Raw genomic sequence first — 27,730 nt, forward strand, 5'->3', positions numbered from 1 at the left:
GACTGTTTTTTCTATTTATTCATGGGCTCGCTCTAATTCCCCCTTCTCCTGTGTCCTGCTGAACTCATGGTGACCTTTCCCTGACAGTGAGAGACTGTACAGGTATTGATGTTTAGCCATGCCTGGAGTCCTTTGTGATATTTCCAGACTCTGATGACCTTTGTGGAGAGGAGGAGGCAGGATGCTAAACCAGTGGCTGGGTCCTGAGTAATGTTAAAGCAGCTGCTGGAGTGCAAGTCGGGGAGAGCTGGGGCTGTCGCTGCCTCTGGCTGCTTGTGGAACATCCTGCAGATGTTTCTCCCTGTTCCCAGGATGGAGGTGGCTGCTGGCACAGCCTGTGGGAGCAAGCAGAGCCACGGCTGTCTGCCGTGACAAACTGTTCTGTCCCTGGCCATCCACCTGCACTTCTTGGGAGCCACAGGGACCCTGTGCTGGCTGTGTGCTCAGAGCCTGTGACACCCACAGGCCTCAGGAATGGGGCTGTCCAGAAGGACAGCAGGAAATCTTAGAATTCCTAGATATGAGGGCATGGAAAAAGGCCTCAGTTCTGTGACAGTTTCTGTGGTTCTTGTGGATGGCCAGATTTGAAATTATTAAAGTAATAGAGCCCATGGCAGGAGTCAGCTAATTAAGGTTAGTGCTCACTGTTACCACTGCTGCTGCTGTTTTATGAGGGGGAATTACTGTTTGGTTTAAGTCTGTCTTGCAGAACACCTAAAACTAACTACCTGTAAAGCTCAAAGCTGTTTCTGCTCCCATGTGTCATCCGTCTCTGTTCTCCTTTGAAGTGTGACCTCAAGCACAGATTCCTTCTCTCTCATCTCAGTGAAATGTCTGAAGAGTCATTGCCACTTGAATGTCATTTTAGAGGTCAATAGACAGAATTAATTTTCTTCCATATTGATCTGTGCAGTTCCCAGTATGTCTGGAGGGATGAGAGGGAGAGGAGGAAACAAGAAAGTTTAGCAATTTTGAGCAGGAAGCACTTGGCGTGTCCTGTTTCTCCTTAAACATGGGCTCCTTGGTTCCACTGAAATCTCCATATTCTGGTTAAGTTATTCAGACACAGAGGAAAGAGCAGATGCTGTCCTAGAAAATGCCATCTGTTGGCTTGTCGCAACTACTTGGGAAAGAGTTTTGATTTTAAACTAAATTTATTTCAAATGATGCCAAAGCCTATCTGTAGCCCAAAGCCATTCTTGGACTGCACCCTCAGGTAGGATGACCTGCAAGTGAAGTGAATTACAGAGGCTGCAGATTGAATTCCAGAACTGAATTTGGGTATTAGATTTTTCCTGTGATAAATTCTATTAGTCCTGCAAAATAAATGCATCAGTCTGGAATCAAAGTCTCTTAGTTCCGTGCTTTGGCACAGACTGCCAAGCACTTTGGATTGATTCTTTAGGATGGATTTTGACGACAGCTTCTGAAAAGTCATGTTGAAACTTAGCTGCTTGAAGATGGATGTTAAGGCATGTCCCAAGTGTTCCTTGTATCAGCTGTGCAAGCGGTGGAGCTAATCCCAGTAGAGAAGCAACTGGGTAGTTTCATTCCAATAAGATGCTTTAAATGATTAAATGATTCAGAGCACAGTGGAGCAGTTGGTTGGGGGAAGAATTTTGCAGTGTGTTGTAGAGAGCTGCATTTCAACAGAAAACTGATTTTAAAGAAAAAGTGCTTTAAGGGGAGCAGTGTAGCTCTCTGGTAAGGAAACAGTATGTTTGAGAAGGGCCTTTGGGAATGCTGAGCAGAGGGAGTGCTGGGTCAGTTTGTCTCTCTTCCCCTGGAGCTGTTTGTAGCCCTTCTGTAAGGGCTCAGTGATGAATGTCAGACTCCTTCTGTGCACAGGAACATGTGGATGGAATGGGAGTGGATTGATTTTGCCAGCCTTACTTGTCTCTGATGTGCAGAGCAACACCTGTGTGAAGTGTGGTTTTGATCATTCAGCCCTGGCCAACAGGAGAGGTTAAAGGTGCTCATGATGAGCTCAAGAAAGTGGTGATGCAGTGCCTTGAGCCTTTCCCTGTTACCCCATCAAAAAGTGACATTTACCTGATGGAGTACATAAACCCTCCTAATCCTTTGACCTGGGGTGTTTCAGGTAGATATTTGAAAGCTGTGAGTCTCAAGGTGAGGTGTCCTTTTGGTCCAGCCTGAGTGTGGTGCTTAAAGTTGGTGCCACCACACAGGAGTTTGGGTGGTCTCCAGAGCAGGTGCAACTCAGTCAGTGGCATCAGGGGCTTTGTTGTGGTGACAAAGGCTGCAAGAATGTACACAGTGAGAGGCAACAGTGATGAGCTGAAAAAAGACAGTTTTTATAGGACATAGTAGAGTAAGGTAGGGAAAGCAAGGCTGAGTGGGGCTGTTCCTGCTTTCAGATCTCAGTGGGACCACATGCAGATCACCTGGCTGTGATCCTTAGCATCATGGGATTGAAGTCTCAGGGAACTAAAGCAGCAGGCTTAAAAGTGGTTTCTCTAGTGCAGGAGTCAGAGCATCTTTAATCTTCTGGGCTCCTCTCCATAAATTCACATTCTGATCCTAGCAGGCACTGGTAGCTTTGCTGCAGAGGCGGGGAGAAGATTCTGCTGAGCACAGCACCTGACAGAGATGAGGGTTTAATTCATGTGGTTCTACAGGAGTGAGTGGGCTAAAAACGTGAGCATTTTGCTGCATTTACCAGTGTATCTGCTCCACCTGTGTGGAGACTGTGCATTGTAGCAGGAGCACTTACCCCTGGCCCAGAGGCTCTCCATGTATGCTGCCAGGATGGGTTAATGAAAAATTTAATTTCCAGCAGTACTGGATTCCTGAGAGCAATTTGAGAACTGGCTGTGGGCTGAACGAGCTGGTTGTTTTAGTATCAGTCTCTGGATGGCATCAGGGAGGTTCCCTGGGCCCATCTCTGAACAGACTCTGGTGATTGGAGTGTGGGGCTGAAGGTGGTGGGAGGGACTGGACCTGAGAAAAGTGGTCCCATCTCCCCAAAACCCTTGCCGTGATGGGTGTCAGTGGGAGGGGGTAAAGACTCTTAAGGGGATGATGTGATGAGACAGAGTCTGTGGAACTTAATACCTGAATTGTTGTGTCTGACTGGAACAGCTTGAGGATATCCCAGTTTTCTGAATGCTTCTTCATCCTCCCATGTTAGAGCTTCATGGAGATCTGGGTCCCACAGCCTGGCTGTGCTGTGAGAATGTTGGAGCCTTAGCCAAAGTTCTATTTCCATGCCTTAGATTTCCTCATATGATCCCTGAATGTGAGAGCAGAAGGAGCAAGGGGACTCAATTTACCTGTGAATGATCCTCCTGACATCCTCAACATCCTTGCAGTCTCCACAGCAACATGAGCTGGTCCAAATCCATCCTCTGGACATGGGCTGGAGGCCACTCTGAAGTCAGGAGCTTCTCAGGAGCATCTTACCCGTTTCATGTGAGAGCAGAGATTTCCTTCATCCTCTTCCTCACCTGCTCCCTGGGAACATTGCCTGGCAGGGACCACATCTCTTCCCTCCTCTGAGTCCCTGCCTGCATATCAGGGGCTTTTCTCTGCCTGACTGTTCAGCAGGAAGTGAAATACCTGACACTTTGAATGTTTTTACTGTTGATTTTGAACTTTCTGCTCATCCCATGTGTGTGTGGCTGTGAAGAATCTCTCTCTGTAAAACATATTGCTCTGATGTTGAAAAGGCTGAGGGTGCTTCTAGTTCTGGTGCTCTGGACAGCGTCAGTGAAATGTAGATGGTTGATTTGGATTTAATATCCCTTCTGGATTATATCATAGCAGCTGTTTGGTGTCCTGTAAGGTCTCTGAGAGGAAGGGCGTTGTCTATGGCAAGCTCAAAAAAGAGGGCAACTCTGGTCTCTTGGATGGCGCCAGGGTGGATCTGTTTTTCCAGCTGAAAGCACATGCACTTCAGAGAAAACACTTGCAGGGAGAAAGTGGTGTAAAGGCTTCTGAGCAGAAGAATTGGCTCCCTCACCTGCTCCCTGAGTGGCTGCTGGGATGGGGACTTGGCACATAGCTGCCTCCTGGAGCTGGGCTTGGTACTTCCAGGTATGTTTGTGAACATCTGTCAGAGGGGCCTGTTCTTAGAGCAACCTGGTTGGGCTTTTTACAGATTGGGCTTTTGGTATTGCTGCCTGGGTTTGCAGGGTGTGTGTGTGAAGGGGAGGGGACAGGCTGTTCTCCTGTGTTGACCAGGGCCTCTGCTTCCTGGAGTGGAGAGCAGAGCAGGGCTGTTTCTCCCAGGGCTGGCACTGCCTCACCAAATGCAAGGGGAGGAATAATTTTTACTCAGTGCGGTGGTCCAGCAGGGAATAATCCTGCACCTGGTGCAGGCTCATGGAGAAATGAAGGCTGGAAGGAACCTCTGGAGGGCATCACACTGAATTCCCAGCTTGGGTCAGAGCAGATCTCTGGGTGGTCGAATGAAATGCTGCCTTTTCCAGAAGCTGCTCTCCTGCCTATATCCATGGGCTCTAGAGAATGAAAATCCTTGTGATTATCTGAGGCTAGGAAAGTCTACAAAGGGATCCCTACTCTGCTTTGAGAGCAGGCCACAGGGAAATACCATTTTTTTCCTCCTCTGGGCAAACTTATTTGTGTCAGCCCTTTTTCTGGGGCTCAGCCTTTGCTGTGCCACCTTTTGGTGCCACTTACGTGTATTGCAACAGGATCATCTGTTTTAGATTTTGTGCTATACTGTGTAGGTATAATTATGGACATGAGATTTCAGCAGGTGCAAGGAAAGAAACATGCCTCATGGCCATGTGAGTATTTGGACACTGGTAAAGGTAAACTTCAGGTAAAGTAATGAGGTAGCCATTCTCTGCTGCGATGGATTCCTGGTGGTTTGAGGTTTTTGAGAGCTGAATTTTGAGTTTACCCCTTGCCGGTGACACACGTAAATTACTGGAGCTCGCTCCAGGTACTGAGAATCAAGAACTAGACTGGGACTATCCCAAGGCTTGGTCATAGACCCAGCCTTCAGCTATTCCAGTTATTTAATTAATAATCCTTGTAATATAATTTCAGACCTATTTGCTCAAGTTTATTTTTTGAAAAAGCAGAGAACACTTGTATTTCCATTGGCTCAGCTTGTGCTCTGAATCACACTCTGGGTTTAGATGATGCATCTATTCCTGTGCTGTCAGTACATATTTTTCCAAGACACTGGGTATTTGAGGATGTTCAAGTGTTCTTTACTTTTACAGACTATCATATATGTATATTTTCATTTGTTATATATATATATGCATGTATACATGCGCATATACTGTATGTAACCTGGCATGTGTCCATCTATCACAACGCTTTACTGATATGTTTGGAATATCTTGCTTAAAAAAGGAGCTTCAGCATAGAAATAATGGTGACTTTTCTGATGAAGAACTTAGAATTTGGCTCACTTGAAAGAATTTTTGATATTCCATGGTTTTGGGTGCCCAGTACACCAGAGGACCACACTCCTAGGTAGCTGGTGTATTACTTCTTTTCCTGGGGGGGGGGAGCTTTTTGTTTTTAAATGTATAAACTCTGGGGGCGGCGGGGGGGGGGGGCTTCAATTTTCATTTTTGTATTAGTAACATCAAGGCTGAACTTCTCTCACCAGTTTGGATTTTGGCTGGGGTGGGACAAGTCTGGGGGGAGCTGGTGGTGCTTGGAATTTTTTAAAATTTTAATTTAAATATATATTTATTTTAAAAATAAAAAGTAGAAGTGAATGTAGAAATAACTGAAAATAGAAACAAAAATAAAAAGGTGAAAATTAAAGTAAATATCAGTAAGCGAAAATAAAAGTAAACAAAGCTTAAAGCAAAAATTCAAAGTAAAGCAGAAGTTACTTTATTTTTACTTTTATTTTCAAAAATTATTTTAAGGGTGTCATGTCTTTCTTGAAGAAAAATCCCATGTACTTGGTCTAAATCATCTTTGATTGTGGATCTGTTCCTCCTCCAATTAAACACAAAATACAGAATAAACTTTCTCTACCCAAAGAAGAACAGGAATTTCTTTCACACACAAAACACCTTTACACTCATTTTTACATGCAGTGCTTGTCTGAGAGGCTCCAGCTCTGCTGTAAAAGCTGGTGTAAAATATAAAACTGGTTTCTACAGAATCTCAGTCAAGTAATTCATGTGCTTAAGTGATAGTTAATCAATTGGTTAATTAAACTCTACAGCTGTTCCTCCAGGAGTTAAGCTGGAAGTGCATCTCCAGCTCTTATTTTGCCATTTAAATCCAAATTTTACCTGGAATTTGCTACAGAACATCAGGAAACTTAAAGTGTACACAGATATGTACATTGTAAGTTAGTTTTCCTTCAGTCTATAATTGAAACCAGCAGCAGAACATGTTCCATTCTTTATTGGATCACTAGGAAAGACAAGGATTTTGGGCCAACTCCTCTTTTCTGCTCCCACCTTTCAAAGGCTTCTGTAGCAAAAATGTTTGATACAACATTAGGTTAAAGCAGAACTACAGCACAAGACTAAAACTTCTTAAATCTAAAAAACTCTCTCTTTTAAACCCCAAACCTCCTCTTTTAAGCCAAACAAACTCAAACTCCTGGCCCTCTGTAGAACATTATACAATCTAAAACAAATACTTTCAAGAGAAACTGAATCAGTTTCACATTTATTTAAGAATTAAAAATTCTGTTTCTGTGACACTGCTGGGTGCCAGAGTTAAGTTAGTTAAGTAAGGTAGTTAAGACCCAGCCCTCACCTGAGCTGTGCCACAGCTTGGCCAGGTAGAATTTTTTTTCTGATAAATTGCAGAATAAAGTAGGTTTGGTCCATTGTGCTGCAAATGAGTCTCCCAGTGAGGAAGAAGCAAAGGAAGGGACAAGAGCTGCACCACGTCTACCAGATGCCAGCAGCCCACAGGGGGAAAAAAGAACCACCTAAACCCAGCAAGAAAGGACATTTTTTCTACCCTTTCATGGCAGTGACAGCACTCAACCAGAACATGGAGCAGCTGATGGAGAACTGGCAGCACACTGTAGGACAACACTTCAGGTCAGCAGAACAGATTAATCACAAAGATGCTGCAAATCAAATAAAAATTATGTTGTTTGATAGATTCAAGTAACACCTCTCTACACACCCCCATCAGTGCAAGAGCTACATACTTTATTTTCTAACAGTATAACCCTGAGAAATGAAGAGCAATGGAACTCACCAGTGTAGGAAGGTGAACAAGAGGCAACTGCTGTTCTTTCAGCATCCCAGCACCAGCTCTGGAGAGCAGCTTTTCCAGGTTTTGCTGTACTGTTGATGGCTTCAGCTAGGTTTCCAAGTAGTGCTGGCAGCTCATGGTTCTAGTCCAGGTAACTCATGCTCCCACCACACTATCACCATATCTGGGTATCTCTACCCAGCACACACAATCAAACCAGAGGAAAGTATTGGATAATGATATTAAGCGTCAGAAAAACCTTTGTTTATTTTTATATCCAACTTTAAACTGAGGCAAGAAGGCAGAGAGAAGCCTGGACTGCTGTTGCAGTTGGAGACTCCAAAGAAAAACTCCGGTTTGCTGAGGTGGCCTGAGGACAAAAGTTTCACTAGATTTAAAGAGTTGCACCAAAGGTGTTTCCAAGTTTCTTTCTGGAGATCAGTAGGGTGCATAATAACAGTCTCACCAGACTCCACTGTGCTGAAAAGGATGCTCCTAGTGAACTCAGAACACCTCGCAGAACCAGCAGAAACTGGGTACAATGAGGCATCTTAACATCAGCCTCAGTACTTACACAGTGCATGAACCTCCCCCTGGCCTTCAGGGAAAAGAAATCTTATTAAGGTTAATATACAAGGAAATTTATTTGGTGAAACACATTGGCACACCTGGATTTTAAGATTTTATTTCTCCCCAACAAAAGAGTCACTGGTCTCTATTTTCAAAGCAGTGCTAGGAAAATAAATACCTAGCAGAAATTCATAGACAGGACGGGGAAAGAAGTGAATGATGTGAGCACTGCCAGACTCCACAGATGATACATCCAGGGGGAAACTCTACCTATTTCAATAAGGCCACTCAAACTCTTAAGATTCATTATATTTGAGCATCTCATTATACACAGGCATTCGGCAAACTGCTGGTCTGAAGCTTTAGGAGTACAGTGGAAATACACTAACAATAAACAGGTTTATCACCCTTGTTACACAGTGTAACTCTTGCTGGAACCCAGAGCCTCCTTGAAGCAGGAGCAGCTTTCTCTCTACCAAACACTTCATGATCACCCCCCAGCCACATCCAAGAACATTCAACCTCCCAAGGAAACTACTCCAGCCAGAGCTGGAAAACTCCTCCCTCCTTGGCAACATGTTTCCAGTTCTGTTCCCTTCTCTGGACGATATCCAGAGATATCGTCCAGAGACATCCACCGCGATGTCTTCCTTGTAGTGAGGGATCCAAACCTGAATGCACTATTCAAGGTGCAGCCTCACCACAACCTTGGATGAGATCCAGATTATGCATCCTCAGAGGAAAATAACCATGTACTGATGACTGTTGTTTCTTAAATCACTTGACTTAATAGACAAGAAATGCATTAAGATTAAAAAAAAAAGGGAAAGTAATGAAAAATTATAAGTTCTGGAAGAGATGAGTGACCTAGAAAATCCAATTTTCCTCTGAACAGCAATTGCATCAAGTTTGGTAGCTAAGTTTAATAATTAAGCTGAAACAATATATTATAGTGGTGCTTAAAGTGCTAATATCAACTCCTCTTAAAACCATGACTCTCCAGCAAATTTCTCAGCAGTAACAATAAAAGGTTTTGCACACAAATCTGAGTACTGAGGGTCTGTAAAGCACCTCAGCTCGTCCAGCAGCACTTTTCCATATGTTCTTTTCCCTCTGGATGAGGCAAGAGGATACCCAAATTACACTCAACCATCCTCCAAAGGCTTCTGTGGCCCGTTCCTCCAGGGTAAAGGCCTGTTTCTGACATTTACCAGCAGCTGAGGATTATGGAAAGGAGAAAACTTATCATGACAATCTCCCAGCCCTTGCTGTGAGAAAACTTGTGAATTCAATCTGGAAGCGCAAAAGTCCCTATTCATTCCAAACCCTTCAGCACATGTGTTCTGGATACCTCAGTCAATTCTCCGAATTTAACTGCTCAGCAGAGGATATTTGTCATCTAAACCACCAGCCTTAGTGTTTCTGTGTCCCAATAGGCAAGAAAAAAGGTAAAATGCAGGTAAGAATTACCTCAGATCCTGGCTTGTGCAGCATCATGTAAAGCTTAGCGATGTGTGGAACAACAAAGATACAGAGCATCACTTCCTGGCCAGGGTATTTTTGGGGAATCACAACCCACAGGCCATGGAAAAATAAAATCATCCACATCTCTGTGCCTCCCTGGGAACCCACAGCACAGACTACAGGAGCTACACAAGACATTGAATGTTCTGTCAGAAAATAACAGCAACAGCATCTGTCAGGTCTGTGTATGATAAATAATGAGGTCCCTGGTAATTAAACTCACTCAGGCACATATCCTAACCCATCTTGGAGAGGGTCAGCAACGGAACACATCTCCAGCTCCCACCTATTTCATGCCTGTGTCCACAACAAAAGACCAGCAACAGGTTTGGGTGGGCAAAGGGGACTTTACTGATTACTTGTACCTTGTCTAGTCATGGATTCCCAGAATGGTTTTGATTGAAAGGGGTTTTAAAGATCATCTCTTTCCAACCCCCTGCCATGGGCTGACTCTCTACTCAATGAGTTTTAGTCCCTTCAGACTTCACTGGGAGAGACGACATTATGGGAAATATAAATTCCACACTCAGGCTAGCTGGGAGCTGTTCAACAAACACAGCCACAGCCTCAACAACCTCGTCTTCTTCCTACTCTATTGACATGACAAACGTTAGTTACATCTCAAATGTGGGGCAGCTCTATCACCTAACATGGTAACAGGTAATTTTGGTGCCCTGTTCAAAGAAACCCTCTGGGGTTGGAGTGTGATCCCACTGAACCTGTCAAAACACACAGCAGGATGATTACTACTTGCTCTTAACTTACATTTACAACAAGGAAGAAGAAACATCACCAACAAAAACAACATGTCATGTAGCAAAACCCTCATTAGGAGATTCAGCACTGTAAAGATAACATTTGGGCAGAAAACACCTAGTAAAAAAGTAACATCAGTTGGTCAAAGGGGAAAGAGATTGTTTTTCCCCTTCATTTCAATCCAAATTCAGTACACCAGGTTGCAACCTCTGCACAGAGCTTCCATTTAGAGGCAGCCAGTCTATAACAACTTGACACAATGACCCCACTTCTAGTCCCAGGAGGATCATTAGCAAAGGGAGCACGTCACTTCCATGGAGCGCAGTACAAACTCTCACTCCAGTGCTGGAGATCCACATCAGCCTAACTTAAAGGCAACCAGATCCTGGAGAAGCCAGTGCTCAGGAGGTCAGCCTGCTTCAGAATCCCAACTAACCATCTGCTGTGTGCAGGTACCAAACATGCGAGCCCAAAATACTGCACCTTCTTGGTTTTCTCTGCTCCTCAAGGCTTTTTTCTGAACATGAAGCATTGGTCTTTTTCCAGCCCTGCTCCAAAAGAAGAAAATATAGGAATAAAGTAGAAAAATAAAACAAAACAACAACAACAAAAAATTAAATAGGCCATACTCACTCTTCCTAGGAGCTCCCATGGGGCTGGGAATTGCAACTGATTTCCTCCCAGCTTATGCAGTACAGCAGGGATGTGTTCAGACTAAAATGGCTCTTGCATTTCTCAGGGGAGTATAGTAAAGGTGTTGGAAGATAATGAAATCAATGCTGTTTGTGCTCCCCTGTTCACCCAGGCTAGCCCTCAGCCAAAGGCATGGCACAAACATTTTAGATGCTGATGATGAACTTTTGGACGATGATTAGTGATGTTCTTTCACTAATTCTCCTAATGATATCTTCTAAATTCAGTTTTGTTCTTGATCTCCCCACAGGAATGATCTCCCCACACTGTGGGGCTGCAAACAAAAGGAGACCCCAACAGAAAGACAGACACCCCAAACTGGAAAGCTTGTTTGTAAGTGACCAGCTCCAAGGGGGGAACAAAAGTGTTGGACAAAACTGAGGTCACCGCAGGGCTCTCAGAGACTCATGAAGACCATCTATACACCCACCCTCAGCCAGCTGAAACCACCATTTTTGTTCAAGGGTCTCTCTTTCAGCCAAACCCCCTGCCCAGCAAGCATACCATCTCCCAGGAACACGAAACTCCTGGCTCACATGCCTAACTCAGTTTCTGATGTGTTGAGGGTTGGTTCTCTCCCTTTTCCCTCTGTGGAATTTTCCCCATTGTCATGCTAAGATACCTGTTGACTGGGCCCTGGTGACAAGGGGGGGGGGGGGAGGAGAAAGAGAGAGAGAAGAGGGAAACCCCGCGAGATTCAAACATCCAGAAGAGGAAGCAGAAGGCTGGGCCTCGGCCATTTCCCCCCCGGAGTTTGGACGAGAAGGACAATCGCCACCTCAGTCCCATCTCCGCCATCCCAGCGTCAGGAAACCATTCTCACTGCTATCGGACCCTGCCCGGCTGTCTTCTCGCTGTGAACTAGCACCATCCAGCACTCTACTGAGCACCGGGACCGACACCGTGAGCGGAGGGCTCTCTCTCCATCTCTCTCTCCCCCTGGGACAGCTCTGCCATCACCCCCAGCCCTCCTGCAGCTCTGCGGGACCCGCCCGCCCCCAGCACCGGGAACTGCAGCTCAGGGAAAAGGTGCCTGCAGCCAAAAAACACTGGGACTGAGTTACTGTTCTGTTTGTGGGTAATTTCATAGCTGTTGTTGTTCTTGTTTGTCTTGTTAAATATACTAGTAAAGAACTGTTATTCCTACCCCCATATCTTTGCCTGAGAGCTCTCTTAATTCCAAAATTATAATAATTGGAAGAACAACAATTTTTTTTCAGTCCAAAGGGAAGCTTCTGCTTTCCTTGGCAAACACCTGTCTTTCAAACTAGGACAGATTTTGGCCACCCAAGTGAGGCCTGAGGGCATTGAGAGGAAAGGTTGAAAAAGGAATAACAGTTCTTGAGTTACCTCAGTTTTGTGTTAGGTGGCATCATGTTGTCCAGCTTACCGTGGTTTGGGCTCCATGTGGCCACAGCTTTATCTCTCCCATTTGCAATCCCTTCCTTGAACATGGGTCCTATAACTCAGGCTGCTGTAACTATTATCCAGTTCCTTTTGTGGGCTGATAACGTGAGAAATTCATGGATTTTTAACTTCCTCTGGAAGGTGGGCACATGGATTCAGGGCTATCACACTCTCACTATATGTTTTGGGGTTACTTTAGTAATGGTGCATACTCTGAGGATATGACACCAGGAAAAATTTTGTCCCAACCCCTTACACAGTTTTTTGGGTCTGCTCCACCAGCTTTTGAAGGGTTCAAATCTCTTCTAAGTGGTAATGATATCATACAGTGGCTGACATTGCTAATAGGCCTTGTAAACCTGTTCTATTTAACATTCCGAGATGAGGGGAGATTTACTTGGATGAAAACCCTGATACATCCCCCAGGAAATAGGGATTCTGCCCCAGAGCCTGGCTCTGCCCCAGAGACTAAGGATTCTGCCCCAGAGACTAAGGATTCTGCCCCAGAGGTTAAGGGTGTTGCCCCTGAGCCTGACTCTGCACCAGAGCTCACCTCAGAAAGGAACCACCCAGACAGGGTAGAGTTTCTAACGAAGGAGATGGGCCAGATGCTGAAGGAGTACCTTTCCCCAGCTCTTGAGAAACTCTCCCTCTGCCTTAAAGAGGGAGAACCTGATGGTGCAGCAGTGGAACCCACAGATGTTACATCTCGCCAGGTTCCAGCTGAACTGCAAGGGCACTCACAGCCAGCAGCAGTTGCCCCCGTGGAAACTAGAAAGTCTAGGGTGAAAACAAAGCACCTAGATAATAAGGATCAGAAAGCAGGGCCCTCACAACCAGCAGGGGAGCCAGAGGTTGAGATCGTCACAGAGTCCCTGTCATACGAGAGTCTCCGTAATCTGCGTAAAGATGTTGTACGAAGGGGCCGTGAGGCTTTTACAACGCGGGTCTGGGACCTTATGGGTACAGGTGTGCAGCTGGATGGTACTGAGGCAAGGAATCTGGGACCCCTGACCCAGGACTCAGGTGTGGATCACGTATTTGAAAGGGAACCAGGCCCCCTTTCCCTCTGGGAGCGGCTTTTAATGAGTGTAAGAGAGAGGTTTGTCCATAGAGAGAGAATGCAGGAGCACCACCATAGAATGCGCTGGAAGACCCTTGAGGAGGGGATCCAACAGCTGAGAGAAGTGGCAATACTGGAGATACTCTTTGGGAGGGGTGGACAACATGACAATGACCCCGACAAGGTCAGGTGCACAGGGCAGATGTTGTGGAATCTGGCACACCTGGGGCCATCTCAATACACCATATTCATTGCAGCCATTAATGCTGACATCAACCACGAGACAGTGGGTTCTGTTGCCAATAAGCTCAGAAATTTTGAGAGTATAATGAATGGCCCAATGCAGGCTCAGGTCTCTGCCGTGATTAGGGAACTCAGAGAGGAGTTCAAGAAGGAGATAAAAGGGGTAAGGGAAGAGATGAGGAAGGTCAATGCAGCACCAGTGTGAATCACAGATACTAGAGTTAGAGCCCAACTTCCCCCAGCTAGGGATAGAGGGTACACCCCACCAGCTGACCTGTGGTTCTTTCTGCGTGACCATGGGGAAGACATGAGGAGGTGGGATGGGAAACCCACTTCTGCCCTGGCAGCACGGGTGCGTCAACTCAAGGAGGGAAACACTAACCAAAGGAGCTCCACTAAAGTGAAGGTAGCCTCAACTTCCCATAACCAAGATGCAGGGTATTACAAAAGGGAGGATGATTTGTCAGATCCCCTTGAGGGAACCTCCAACATGTATGCCCAGGAAGGAAATAATAACCAGTGCTAGAGGGGCGCTGCCTCTAGCCAGGGAGAGGCAGGGAAAAACCGGATCTCTTGGACGGTGTGGATCCGATGGCCTGGCACATCAGAGCCACAGAAACATAGGGCATTAGTTGATACTGGTTCACAGGTCACCCTAATACCATCAGAACATGTGGGGGAAGAGCCTGTTTCTATTGCTGGGGTGACAGGGGGATCACAGGAATTGGCTTTGCTGGAGGCTGAGGTGAGCCTGATGGGGAAGGAGTGGCAGAAGCATCCAATTGTGACTGGCCCAGAGGCACTGTGTATTCTAGGCATAGACTTCCTGAGGAATGGCTATTACAAAGACCCCAAGCGACTCAGGTGGGCTTTTGCAATAGCTGCTGTAGAGGCAGAAAACATTAAGCAATTGAACACCTTGCTTGGACTGTCAGAGAACCCATCTGCAGTGGGACTCCTGAAGGTGAAGGAGCAGCAGGTGCCAATTGCCACCTCCACAGTGCACCACAGGCAGTACAGGACAAATCGAGATGCCGTGATCCCCATCCACAAGATGATCCATGAGCTGGAGGGCCAAGGGGTGGTCAGCAAAACCCACTCACCCTTCAACAGCCCCATCTGGCCTGTGCGTAAGTCTGACGGAGAATGGAGATTGACTGTGGACTATCGTGCATTGAATGAAGTGACTCCACCGCTGAGCGCTGCCGTGCCGGACATGCTGGAACTCCAGTACGAGCTGGAGTCCAAGGCAGCAAAGTGGTACGCCACCACTGACATTGCCAATGCATTTTTCTCCATTCCTCTGGCAGCAGAGTGCAGGCCTCAGTTTGCTTTCACCTGGAGGGGCGTGCAGTACACCTGGAACCGACTGCCCCAGGGGTGGAAACACAGCCCCACCATCTGCCATGGACTGATCCAGGCTGCACTGGAAAAGGGTGAAGCTCCAGAACATCTGCAATACATTGATGACATCATTGTGTGGGGGAACACGGCAATGGAAGTATTTGAGAAAGGAGAGAAGATCATCCAGATTCTGCTGGGAGCTGGTTTTGCCATCAAGAGGAGCAAAGTCAAAGGTCCTGCCCGAGAGATCCAGTTCCTGGGAGTAAAGTGGCAAGACGGGCAGCGCCAAATCCCCACTGAGGTCATCAATAAGATCACCGCGATGTCTCCTCCAATCAACAAGAAGGAAATACAAGCTTTCCTAGGTGCCATAGGCTTTTGGAGAATGCACATTCCTGAGTACAGCCAGATCGTGAGCATTCTCTACCTGGTCACCCGGAAGAAGAACTAATTCCACTGGGGCCCTGAGCAGCAGCAAGCCTTTGCCCAGATCAAGCAGGAGATCGCTCATGCTGTAGCCCTCGGCCCAGTCAGGACGGGACCAGAGGTGAAGAATGTGCTCTACTCTGCAGCCGGGAACAAGGGCTTGTCCTGGAGCCTTTGGCACAAGGTACCTGGTGAGACCCGAGGCCGACCTCTGGGATTCTGGAGCCGAAGTTACAGAGGGTCTGAAGCCAACTACACCCCAACAGAGAAGGAGATCTTGGCTGCTTATGAAGGAGTTCAAGCTGCCTCAGAAGTGATTGGCACAGAAGCTCAGCTCCTCCTGGCACCCCGACTACCAGTGCTGGGGTGGATGTTTAAAGGGAAGGTCCACTCTACCCACTACGCCACCGATGCCACATGGAGCAAGTGGATCGCCCTCATCACACAGCGCACCTGTATCGGAAACCCAAATCGCCCTGGGATTTTGGAAATAATTACAAACTGGCCAGAAGGTGAAAATTTTGGTCTTGCCGATGAAGAGGAGCAAGAACAAGTGACCCGGGCTGATGAAGCCCCGCCATAAAACCAATGGCCAGCAGATGAAACTCGCTATGCTCTTTTCACTGACGGTTCCTGTCGCATCGTGGGGATGAACCGGAAGTGGAAAGCAGCCGTATGGAGCCCCACACGACAGGTTGCACAAGCTACTGAAGGAGAAGGTGGATTAAGTCAACTTGCTGAGCTCAAAGCCGTTCAGCTGGCCCTGGACATTGCTGAAAGAGAGAAATGGCCAAAGCTTTACCTTTACACTGATTCATGGATGGTAGCCAATGCTCTGTGGGGCTGGCTGGAAAGATGGAAGAAAGCTAACTGGCAACGTAGGGGAAAATCAATCTGGGCTGCTGATGAGTGGAAAGACATTGCCAGTCGGGTAGAGAAGCTACCCGTAAAAGTCCGTCATGTAGATGCCCATGTCCCCAAGAGTCGGGCTAATGAGGAGCACAAACACAATGAGCAAGTACATCAGGCTGCAAGGATAGAGGTGTCACAGATAGACTCAGTCTGGCAACACAAGGGAGAGTTGTTCCTGGCTCGATGGGCCCACGATGCCTCAGGTCACCAAGGCAGAGATGCTACCTATAAGTGGGCACGAGACCGAGGGGTGGATCTCACCATGGACAGCATTTCCCAGGTTATCCATGACTGTGAGACGTGTGCTGCCATCAAGCAAGCCAAGCGAGTGAAGCCCCTCTGGTATGGGGGGCGGTGGTCCAAATAGAAGTATGGGGAGGCCTGGCAGATTGACTACATCACACTGCCTCAGACACGCCAAGGCAAGCGCTATGTGCTAACCATGGTGGAAGCCACCACTGGATGGTTGGAGACCTACCCTGTGCCTCATGCCACTGCCCGCAACACCATCCTGGGCCTGGAAAAGCAAGTCCTTTGGAGACATGGTACCCCTGAGAGAATTGAGTCAGACAATGGGACTCATTTCAAGAACAGCCTCATAAACACCTGGGCCAGAGAACACGGCATCGAGTGGGTGCACCACATTCCTTATCACGCACCAGCGGCTGGGAAAGTGGAACGGTGCAATGGGCTGCTTAAAACCACCTTGAAGGCACTGGGTGGGGGGACTTTCAAGAACTGGGAGATTAATCTACCAAAGGCCACATGGTTAGTGAACATCCGAGGTTCCACTAATCGAGCAGGCCCTGCCCAGTCTGAGCCCTTGAGAACACCAGATGGGGACAAGGTTCCAGTGGTGCATATGAGAGGTATGCTAGGAAAAACTGTTTGGGTGAACCCTGCCTCCAGCATGACAATCCAATTCGTGGTGTGGTTTTTGCTCAAGGGCCAGGTTGTACCTGGTGAGTGATGCAAAGGAATGGAAAGACCCAATGCATACCCCAAGGAGACCTTGTTTTAGGGTGAACTACCTACACTACTGTGCCTGTATCTGTAACTGTATGGATGTCTATATTTCGAAGATTTTAATTTGATGTAGCATGATGGTAGGGGAAAATTCGGGGTGGATAATGTTGGGGGTTGGTTCTCTCCCTTTTCCCTCTGTGGAATTTTCCCCATTGTCATGCTAAGATACCTGTTGACTGGGCCCTGGTGACAAGGGGGTGGAGGAGAGAGAGAGAGAGAAGAGGGAAACCCCGCGAGATTCAAACAGCCAGAAGAGGAAGCGGAAGGCTGGGCCTCGGCCCATTTCTCCCCCCGCGGAGTTCGGACGAGAAGGACAATCGCCACCTCAGTCCCATCTCCGCCATCCCAGCGTCAGGAAACCATTGTCACTGCTATCGGACCCTGCACTGCTGTCTTCTCGCTGTGAACTAGCACCATCCAGCACTCTACTGAGCACCGGGCTCTCTCCGTCTCTCTCTCTCCCGCTGGGACAGCGCTGCCATCACCCCCAGCCCTCCTGCAGCTCTGCGGGAGCCGCCCGCCCCCAGCACCGGGAACTGCAGCTCAGGGAAAAGGTGCCTGCAGCCAAAAAACACTGGGACTGAGTTACTGTTCTGTTTGTGGGTAATTTCATAGCTGTTGTTGTTCTTGTTTGTCTTGTTAAATATACTAGTAAAGAACTGTTATTCCTACCCCCATATCTTTGCCTGAGAGCTCTCTTAATTCCAAAATTATAATAATCGGAAGAATCACATTTTTTTTTCAGTCCAAAGGGAAGCTTCTGCTTTCCTTGGCAAACACCTGTCTTTCAAACTAGGACATGATGATAAAAAAGCAGGAGAGCAGCTACCCTCCATCCTTTCCATCCACTGGCCACCCACCCTTCCCTGAGCAGATTTGTCCACATTAAATCATACACAGTCCCAGTCCTCATATTTTATCCACTGCCTAAACCATTTTGAAGCCAACATTTCCTTAGCCTGCAGCATGGAGTTCAAGAGGTCCGTGGAGGAGATTGTGTAACAGCACTTTATTGATGATCGCAGACACTCCGTACATTCAGCTTTGTACAAAACCCTCTCCATTAACACCAGAGTGAGCAACAGCCACCAGGAGCTTTGAACACTAGCTTGACTCCCTTCTGAGGAAGCAGAAGGGAAAATGTTAAAAATATAGTCAGATTTTCCACACCAGTTAGACTCCAACCCGAACCAGTCCTGCAATCTGCAGCCTGAGCTGTAGCTCAGAGCATTAAGAACTTGTGGCTACCACAGGGATGCACAAGGAAAGTCTTCACATCCCCTGCCACGCTGTGCCTCAGGGTCCTGCCCTCTACTTCTGATGTTCCACTGTCAAGTGCTGCTGTAGTTAATTAAGAACTTCATCTCAAGAGCTCTAAACCACCAGGGAAGAGATTTCCATGCCTACCACAGCCTCATTTGTCATCCAAGCTGCTCTCTGGCAGCAAGGCGCCACTGGAGCTCTTCTTCCCTCTCTGGAGGCACAAGCCACAGTCCAACTCCACGTCAATGTCCCCAAATTTCAGCTGGCAGGACTCATTGCAGCTGCAGGAGAGACAGTAACAATAGTCAGGAACTTGTGGGTAGTGAGGGCAACCAGCTCACCCCATCCTGCTTGTGAAGGTTGCCCTGTGAGGTGGCACACAGCCCATCCTTTCCAGCCAAGCCATGTTTGGATACGTATGGACACCCATGTGCATGGATCTCCCAGCCCACTATTGGTTCTGGGTATTGCTCCTGGCCACCCCAGTCCATGGACTGTGCCAGGACCCCCTCATACCAGCGGGATGCAGCAGCATTGGTTGCCACAATGGCGAGAGCGCCGATGTAGTGCCAGCAGAAGCACGTGGTGAGAAACAAGAGGTTGCTGGAGTCACTGCCATCCCAGCCTGGTCTTCCCCATGGAGGGGACAGCACAAACCCCATCTGGTCACAGATGAAAAAGAAGTCAGGCTTTAGCACATCCCTCCTGTTTTCCTCCTGATTTTAGCCCACCTGCTGCAGCTGATGGCTATGGACTAGAGGCACTATAACCCCAGGTGACATGTGGGGCACTGTCCTTGGCTTCCCCAACCATTGACACAAGGATGTTAGGAGGAGGTGGACTCTCTGCAGATAATCCTTAGGGCTTGCAGTGCAAGCCCAGCATCCTGGAAAAAGGTGACATCACCAGTCTGTGCATTTCCACCTAGACCAAAAGCTGGGGGATTACATGAGAGATGTTTCCAGTTACTTGGAACAAACAGAGGAAGAAAATTGACCTAATAAAATTAATAAAAATTCATGATTGTGGTTTCCTTCCCTTGTGTGCTCTGATTTCCATTTTGCATTCATTTCCAGGTCTGTCCATGCTGCTACATTACACATGCACTTCTTCACGATGGCAGCTCTGACACTGAGCCTCATTTCCTTTTCTTTTTTACAAAGACATTTGAAGAGCCTACACCAGATGTGCCTAAAGGGGCAGAGCAGCCCCACTCCACTCACCTTCCTAGGTTCAAACATCTGAGGAGAACGCTGGGTACACACTGACCTGCCAAAGCCAAGAGCCCTGGAGAAGGAAGGAGCTGGTTCTGAAGGTCTCCAGGATGATATGGTCTCGGAGGAACACCTCTAGGAAGGCACAGAGGGCTCCGGCAAAGATAGCCACAGCCAGCAGGGAGTGGAGGTGCTGGTCCAGCACAGCATTGCTGTAGTCACGGAAACAGAAGAGCAAACCTGCCAAGATCCATCCTGTGTTAGCAAAGGACACTCTGGGATTTGTTATTTTAAAAAATCATCTAAAAGTTCACTCTTATGCTCCAGGCCTTGCTGTGATCGTTCTTGGGGGAAAGAACCAGAGAGCCACCAGCTACTGTTACCACTTTCCCTCTGCAATGACCAAGCAGCCCCAGAACTGGCTTTGCTCCTGAGGAACCCCTGTACCTGTGGACGTCCCTGTGTCCCTGTATCTCTGGGGTTCCCTGTGTCCCAGACAGGCCTGTAGGAGGAGCACAGGGATGAATACCTTGAGCTCAAAAGATGGTGGCGGAGCTTTGTATCAGGGTCTGTCTCTCTGCATCCAACCAAAGTGGGGGAATGACACTTTTTATAACTCCAGAGTAAGAGAGCTGCTGGCCCCCACGAGAAGCATAGATCCCTCAAGTATCCCCTGTGGCATCCAGCTATGGCAGGATCCATATTTAGGAGGAGCAGGGAGGGGGATGAGTTTTTCACATGGCCAGCACCATCGCACATCCACAATCCCTCAAGGTCTGCCTTTGTGGTTCCCAGGCTGCCCAGAAGCTGTCACACCCATGAGCACTGCAGCAATTCCTTATTCTGTGTCCTTCCCTAGGACCAGGTGCAATTCACCTTCCACAAGCAGAGCCAGGGACAGCGAGAGCTGCTCCAAACCAGGGGGCAGCTTGAGCGGGGAGTGAGAGACCATGTCGGTGATGCCGGAGAGGAGGAAGAAGAGGTAGATTGTGGAGTACTGCCAATGGGTGAGGTCAGTCCAGCTGTGTGTCTTGGGGCTGTACAGCTGCAGGTGGGGACCAGTGGGGACAAACTGCTCCACCAGTATCCCTGGGCAAAGAGAGAAAAGTCACTTTTCCTTATACATGGGGAAATGACAAGCCTGAGGGAATGCTCCTTTGCAGGTGTGAAGCTGTAGTGGTGTTTGCCCAGGAGAACAGCAAGCTCCTTGCCCCAGGGTGTGCCACAAGCATGTCCCCAAGCCCTCCCATGCTAGAGGTTTCCCACTACAAGCAGGCCCAGTGTTGTGGGAGACAGTTTCTGTTGTGCTAGTAGATGCTGGGGCAGAGACTCATCATCACCCTCTCTTACCTATGAGAGCAAAGAAAGCTTTGACCGCGCCTTCAAAGAGCTCTGTGCGCCCACGGCCCGGCTGGCCCTCGGCATCACCTTTCCTGCTAAGGTACTTCAGGGGGTACCGCACCGACCACCACAGGCCAAAGGCCAAGAAAAAAGTGCCCCGAAGGGCACTGCCCAGAAAACTTGTTGGCATCGGGCTTATTCTCTGGACCTGTAAGGACAAACAGTGCCTGAGGACCAACCTAAAGCATTCCCAAGGATGTTGTTGGGCTGCTCAGCATCCACAGGGAGCAGGTGCACATGGTTCAGCTGCAAACAGGGAATACCAGAAATGGGATATCAGCATAGGGAAAGTGTCTCTGTGCACCACTGTGTATATGTGTGTATATATGTATTTATGTGGCTGCACATAAAATCATCAGGACTTCATGCCAGAAAACAATACAGTAGTGCCCAAGAAAGCATAACAGCTATTAGAAGAGGAAACACAACAAAGTTTTTACTAATAAAATGCAACATGACAATTATTTACTTAGACCATAAACTTGCACCAAATGATGCAATTACCAGGGTGTGAGTCCAGTGATGGATTAAGAGCTCCAGCCAGTGAAGGCTTTTCTGGGCTGTGCAGGAGGAGGCAACCCAGGAACCATTAACATATGAAAAAAGAACCTCATGCATATTCCACACAACCTTTGTGTGGCACACAGGTGATTTTACACAGGAGATTTCCTTTCCATAGGAAGAACTGGAAGACTAAAGGCACAAAAAAAGCCTTGACTAAGTCAGATCAGTGCCAGAGTACCAGCCAAGAAGGATGGAGAAGAACAAAGGTACAGCAAATTAATATCCAGCAAAGTATCTCAGCCCATACCAAAATTCCTTAGAAAAATCCCAGTGTAGCAAGCACAGAAAGGAATAAATAATGATCTAAGTGTTTCTAGCATTGTTTTACCTGGGGATGGTCTTGTTCCCTCCAGAAAGACTTGTCTCCTTGCTCTCTGTAAGCTTCTACCACCTAAGGAAGACTCACTTTTCTCCTCCTCATGGGCTTTCCTGTCCTTTTCTGCAGCTCGGATGTGCATAGAGGAAGGCATTACTCATCCCAAAGCTTCCACACTGACCTGCCCTTGCATCACAAATCACATCCTCACTGTGTTTATAAATACCAAAGCAAATCACAAAGGCTGGATGAACAACTCCAGCATGTTCTCCAAGTCCTCCCACACTAGACAGTAATTAGGTACCGCAAAACAAGGGTAGGATGTGGTGTGGAAAGTGCCTGAGGTGTGGGGGACTTCTGCCAGATGTTCCAGGTTGGTTATGGCTGCAGAGCCAGCATGGGTCAGATTGGCTCAGCTCTGTGTGACAAACACAGGATTGGAATGTAGAAACCATTGTCATCCTTTGCATCTCTGGGACACAGGCAATCTGGGAAAGGCTCAAATCTGTGCTAAGGTTTCCTTTCAGGATGGAAATTATTAAACAGCTTTTCAGGTAGGTGACAAATGCCCCATCCAGGAGCTGGGGACCAGTGATAGCTCTCTGCTCTATTTTGGGTGCCTGATTAGGGTGAGGTGTCTGATGCCCCAGGAGAACCCACATCTTTCTTGATTATACCCTGGGCACCCTGGCCTGGACACTTCCCTGTACAGACATCTACATCCGAAGTGACTAACAATAAAGCACATTTAAGTATTGCACAACTGCACAATATATAACCAAATTTTACCATTGTCCTTCTCATGACTGCAAGGGCAACAGCCTGAAGTTGGAGCATACTCTGATCAAGAGACATGTCAGAAACGATAATTTGACATGATGAAGTGGACAAGAGAAGGCGAGCAGGGACATCCCAGGGCCCAGAAATGACAAATGTGTTCCGTCTGCAGCTCCAGAGACTGCTCCAAGCCATGCCAGCATTTGGGATTAAACAGGGGATCTGCCGCCCCACTTCCACCCCCCATCTCCCTCTTGGCCTGAGTTAGCAGCAGACCCAGCTTGCTGTTTCAGAGCTGTTCCTGGAATCTCCTATCCTGACCATCCCTCTCCCCAGCAGAGCAGCCTCGCTCTTCCTTGCAATGCCAGGGACCCTCTTGCTTCGCAACCCCTCTGCAGCCCAATTCAGCAAGGCTTTGTGAACCCTTCTCCATCCTTGGACACTTCCAGGGATCCAGGGGCAGCTGCAGCTTCTCTGGGCACCCTGTGTCAGAACCTCCTCACCCTTACTCCTATTATCCCATCTAACCCTGCCCTCTGGCAGAGGGAGGCCATTCCCCTTGACCTGACACTCCAGGACTCCCTCTCCATTTCTCCTGGGGCCCCTCTTGGCACTGGAAGGGGCTCTTAGGGCTCACCAGAGCCTTCTCTTCAGGTTGAACGACTCCCATCTCATGCTATGATGTGGCTCCAAAACACACTAAAAAAGAGATAAAGCCAGAGATTTCTGGCACCATCAGCAACACTTCTACCAGCCTCACCCACAGCTGTCATCACACTGAACCTTTGTCTCTCATGGATGTTATCCCCACATCCCTTCCTTCCAAATTTCCAGCAGCCATGTCCATCCCATGGCACAGCTGTTCACAAAGGTGTGGATAGAAGAGTTTACCTGTGACTCCCGCCTGTCCTTCTCCCTCTCGAGATGTGTCAGCAAGGAGATTATTACTCAGAAGAGGCAGATAAAGGGAGAAGTCACCACGGGGAGGTACCCCTCAGACAGGATGTTTGGAGCCGAACATCCTGTGGGCCAGTTCAGAGCACTCTGAGTCAGCCACCTTTCACAACCTGGGCCACCTCCTGTCTGCTATGAAAAAAACAGCCAACAACTCTCCTGGAGTTTGCCACAAAAATCAGGATAAGCAACCAATTCCTGTTCCCATGGCAACCATGTATATTCAGCTGTTAGGATGGGGTTGGGGATGACTGGGGAAAGAGCCAAGCTGAGATAAGGCGGCAGCAAGGTCTGACAGGGCTCTGCTGGAAGTCTGTGAACTGGATTGCCAGGGACATGATAACCCTTTTAGGGAGTCCAATCTTATAAAATTTGCCTGAGGACAGGAGATTCTGGGCCAGCAGCTCGCAAACCAGAGCAGAGCCTGTGTGAACTTCACAAGCCCACAGCAGCTGAGAAGTGGGGGGCCATGGCCCTCTCTCCTCCAAAAGATGGACAGGCAGGACACACCAGCCTGTTTCCACTCCCTTTCCTCTCTGATATACAACACTGCCCTTCACCAAGTAATCACTGATACAAGCCACCTCAAAGCTGATGCCCATCCCACTGATGGCTACAAAGATGAGCTGTGCAAGTGCTTCAGGCAAATACCTCAGGCCAGCCAAGTGTCCCCATGTTCTTTCACAGCATCAAGGTGATGGTTCAGAAACATTCAGCATCTCCCCAGACCACTGCCCAAGCCCCTAACACAGGGGCAGTCACATTTCCAAGCCAGCAGTTCCTCTAGGAAGTTGTGTATTTCTCTCACTCATGTTGCCAAATTCACCCCAAGGAAACCTGCAGGACCAGCCCTGCCTAGAGCCACAAGTGAGCCAGCACCCCACAGAAACCTAATTCTGGAGCAGCATAGAAGCCAAGCAGCCTCCTCAGGGTGGTGAGCTGTGGTCTAGCACAGCCAGAAAGCCACCATAGCCAGGAGCCTTTTATTCCCATTATCTTTATATCAAGTGGGAGGAAGGAAGGAAAACAAGAGGCTGTGCTGTACACCCATCGCTGCTCACTTCCAACAGTGCCTGAGAAGCAGGATGAGTGGAACAGGGATGAATACACCTGCAAGAGGGTCCTGGGAAGCCCACAGTAGCAAGGGGGCTTCCACAAATCCAGTTTCACCAAAGTTTAAGCTTAGGAATTAAGCTAAGTTTACAACATTAAATCCAAGCACAGGGAGAAACACAACCCTCATAGGAGTTCTTCCTTACAGACCTACCCCTGAAAAATAATTGAAGGACAAAAAACCCCTTTTTTTGTTGAGAAAAAAAAACATCAGCACCATCTACTGAAGGGGGACATCTTTCAGCTCAGTTTTCCTTTCTGCAACCACCCATCTCTACAAACCACTGCCCCAAAGGGCAAGAAGCTTCTTCCCAAGCAGTAGGAGTCAAGCCCTTGGAGAAAGTGGGGAAAAGTGAGGTGGGAGTGTATCAGCTGGAGAGTGAAGGGAGGAAAAAAGGCTCTACATAGAGGCCATATCTACACAGAGGCTCAATGTGCCTTTTTCCATAAAGGGCCAGTAACAAGTAAAGGCTAGAAAGAAAGCTTCTATGAAAAGGACAACTTAAGTTACAAACAGTGAAAGAAGTTTTCAGTGCCTTAAATAGTTGAGAAAAGGAAGTTTCTTTTAAACCATCCTCATGAAAAAAAATGAGAATTTAACTTGATGGGTGGTTGGGAGAAAAGATAGTAAATCCCCAAAAATCCCCTAGCAGGTCACTGACACTCCGTGCATGCTAAAATCACTGTAGGCAAAAATGGATGTGATTCCATTTCAGTTCCTTAGGTAATATACCCCTTCTGACTCCTAAGAAAAGACTGAGGGTGTCAGAGCTGTGTCTGACCCCCTCCAGCTCCTCAAGCTAAACCCTGAACTGAATTTGATTTAATATTTTTAATATTAATAATTTTTGATTTTTTCTTTTTCTCTCAGCTGTAACTGCAACACCTTCTCCCTGAAGGTTCATCATCAGCCCCAGTGCTAATGAAAAAATATGATAATGTTTGTCTCCTTCCTGGGGGTGGTAGGAGGCACAATCTAATTAAAGGTTTGCCAGAAGCTTGAGTTATGCAGATGGATGGCTGTTTGGGAAGTCCAAAGTACTATATTATTATTATTATTATTATTATTATTATTATTATTATTACAAATGCTAACACCAGCTTTCATAAACAAGCAACAGGAGGTAAAGCAGGTGGTAAAACCAGAGGCAGGGCTTGTTCTGCTGCTACACCTTCTTTTCAGCCTCATGTAGGAGTGGCTGTTCAGGGTGGCAGCAGGAAATCCTATTTCTGCGGAATGCGTGGCTCATGGATGGGCTGTGCTAGCTCCTGATGAAATGAAGGGTTTGTCTTTCCAGCTGCAGGAAGAGCAGATGCCAGGACCTTTGGCTGCTTTGGGGGTGTTGTCTGAGCTCCTTCGTAAGAGAAGGGTAGGATCAGCAGCCGTGGATAAGCAGGACACCTGAGTGCCAAATTAGACATCAGGTTACAGTTACACAAAGGCATCCTGCTCTTTTTAAAGTCAGCGTGGATATGGATATAACCACACTCCCAGCCCACTCCAGCTGCATGTCCAATGGGTCCAGTACAGAGACACTTTAACTGAATTCATAGAATCACAGAATGGTTTAGGTTGGGGAAAACCTCCAAGATCATCAAGTCCAAACACTATATGCTGAAAAATATGATCCAGAAAGACTGTTTGATATAAATGTCGTGTTAAAAGCCAGTCTTCATCTAGGTCTGTCCTAAGAAGTCCATCATTCAAGAAATAAATGTGAACATGGCTTATGGTTGCAGCTCTATATAATTAAACCATCTGTACCACTGATCAGACACTTTCATACTGTGTTTCGGTACCTAAACTATTTACAAACTGGTTTTAGTTGAAATTAAAATCATTAATTCTCATGCAGAAATGAACCCAAACTGTATTTTCTTCCTTAATCACAGGCTGCATCTCTCCTCATTTACTGACCTTCATACCTTGGAAAAAAATGTGCTCCAGAGCTGCCAAACAAATTAGTGAGTGCTTTGCTGACAGTCCTGGGATGTTTGTGGGAGCAGGGAGTTAATGAGGCAAACAGAAACTGCTCAAGACACCGAGTGCTGTGGAGGGCTGCGAAGAATTAAATAAACCCTATCTCACTTCGAAAAGAAAGGAATGCTTTTAAAAACCAAGGTCCGTTGTCATCCGTGTGCCCTGGAATGGAAAAACCCTCTGGCTTTTGCAGGTGGGAAGGAGGAATACGACTGCATCCAGCCTGGATTCGTTCCTACTCCAACTGCAGCTGCTGCCCTCCCCTGGCTGCTTAATGGGAATAGTGATGCTTGGGCTGTTCCCTAAAAGAAAAAAATTCACAAAAGACAAGAAATAATTCAGAGCATCACACAAGGCATTTTTGCTTTTCAATGAACCCATCCCCGTCCTGCAGCACTCCCATTAACTCGATTTGTCCCCTTCCTCACGGTGGGGAAGGGTCTCTGCCATTAGCAGGTGGCATTTGCAGAATGGGTTATGTCTCCCCATAGGAGAGCCAGAGGAATTTTGTGATGTTTGGAAAAACTATTCTACCTTGGCAGAAAAAAGATATCTACAAAATGCTCCTCAAGTTCAGCGGTTACAACTCATGAAACCCAGTCATGAGTTTATGAGATGAATTTACAGAGATGCAGCTCTGCTGCTTCATTCTTATCATGCCCAGTCTGTTTGCATCTCCCAGCATCAGCCTTGCAAAATAAACCAGCTTAACAGGGGATATACAGGAAAACTGGCACTCAAGTAAAGCTATTCTTTATAGCACTGTTAATAAGCAATAAAATCCAGGCTGCAGTCTCTATAGTCTGTGACTGGGTCTTTACACAAGGGGAAAAGGGTTAAAGGATGAGCTTTGCCTTCCCTCAGACCTGCCAGGAGCTGCTTTTCTGTGCAGTCACGAACATGATCACAAAAAGCTCCTGCCATCAATCCCCCACTACACAGCAGGGAGAAGATCTCAGTGCAGAGCATCCCTTCCACCCTTCCAGCCCTGGGGTTTG

At 47.4% G+C, this 27,730-nt stretch overlaps 1 protein-coding gene across 1 annotated transcript; it reads right to left on the minus strand.

The window, feature by feature from the left end:
- Positions 1-18,563: 18,563 nt before the first annotated feature.
- Positions 18,564-24,313, minus strand: LOC134053630 (transmembrane protein 45B-like). The gene is made up of 6 exons (XM_062508739.1): positions 24,290-24,313; positions 20,977-21,175; positions 20,503-20,715; positions 19,682-19,866; positions 18,929-19,074; positions 18,564-18,693 (listed from the first exon to the last, which is right to left on the minus strand). Exons 1-6 carry the CDS (start codon positions 24,311-24,313, stop codon positions 18,564-18,566), a joined length of 897 nt encoding a protein of 298 aa, XP_062364723.1.
- Positions 24,314-27,730: the final 3,417 nt, after the last annotated feature.

Source organism: Cinclus cinclus, chromosome 25 (genome assembly GCF_963662255.1).
Source record: "Cinclus cinclus chromosome 25, bCinCin1.1, whole genome shotgun sequence".
Taxonomy (NCBI): domain Eukaryota; kingdom Metazoa; phylum Chordata; class Aves; order Passeriformes; family Cinclidae; genus Cinclus; species Cinclus cinclus.

Excerpts from the sequence above, each read along its gene's own strand:
- LOC134053630 (XM_062508739.1), bottom strand. The coding sequence starts at position 24,313 with ATGGGGACACTTGGCTGGCCTGAG. Across the intron at positions 20,716-20,976 it reads AGCTTTCTTTGCTCTCATAG|GGATACTGGTGGAGCAGTTT; the intron begins GTAAGAGAGGGT and ends CTCTTTGCCCAG. Across the intron at positions 18,694-18,928 it reads AATGCTGCTGCATCCCGCTG|CTGCAATGAGTCCTGCCAGC; the intron begins GTATGAGGGGGT and ends TCTCTCCTGCAG.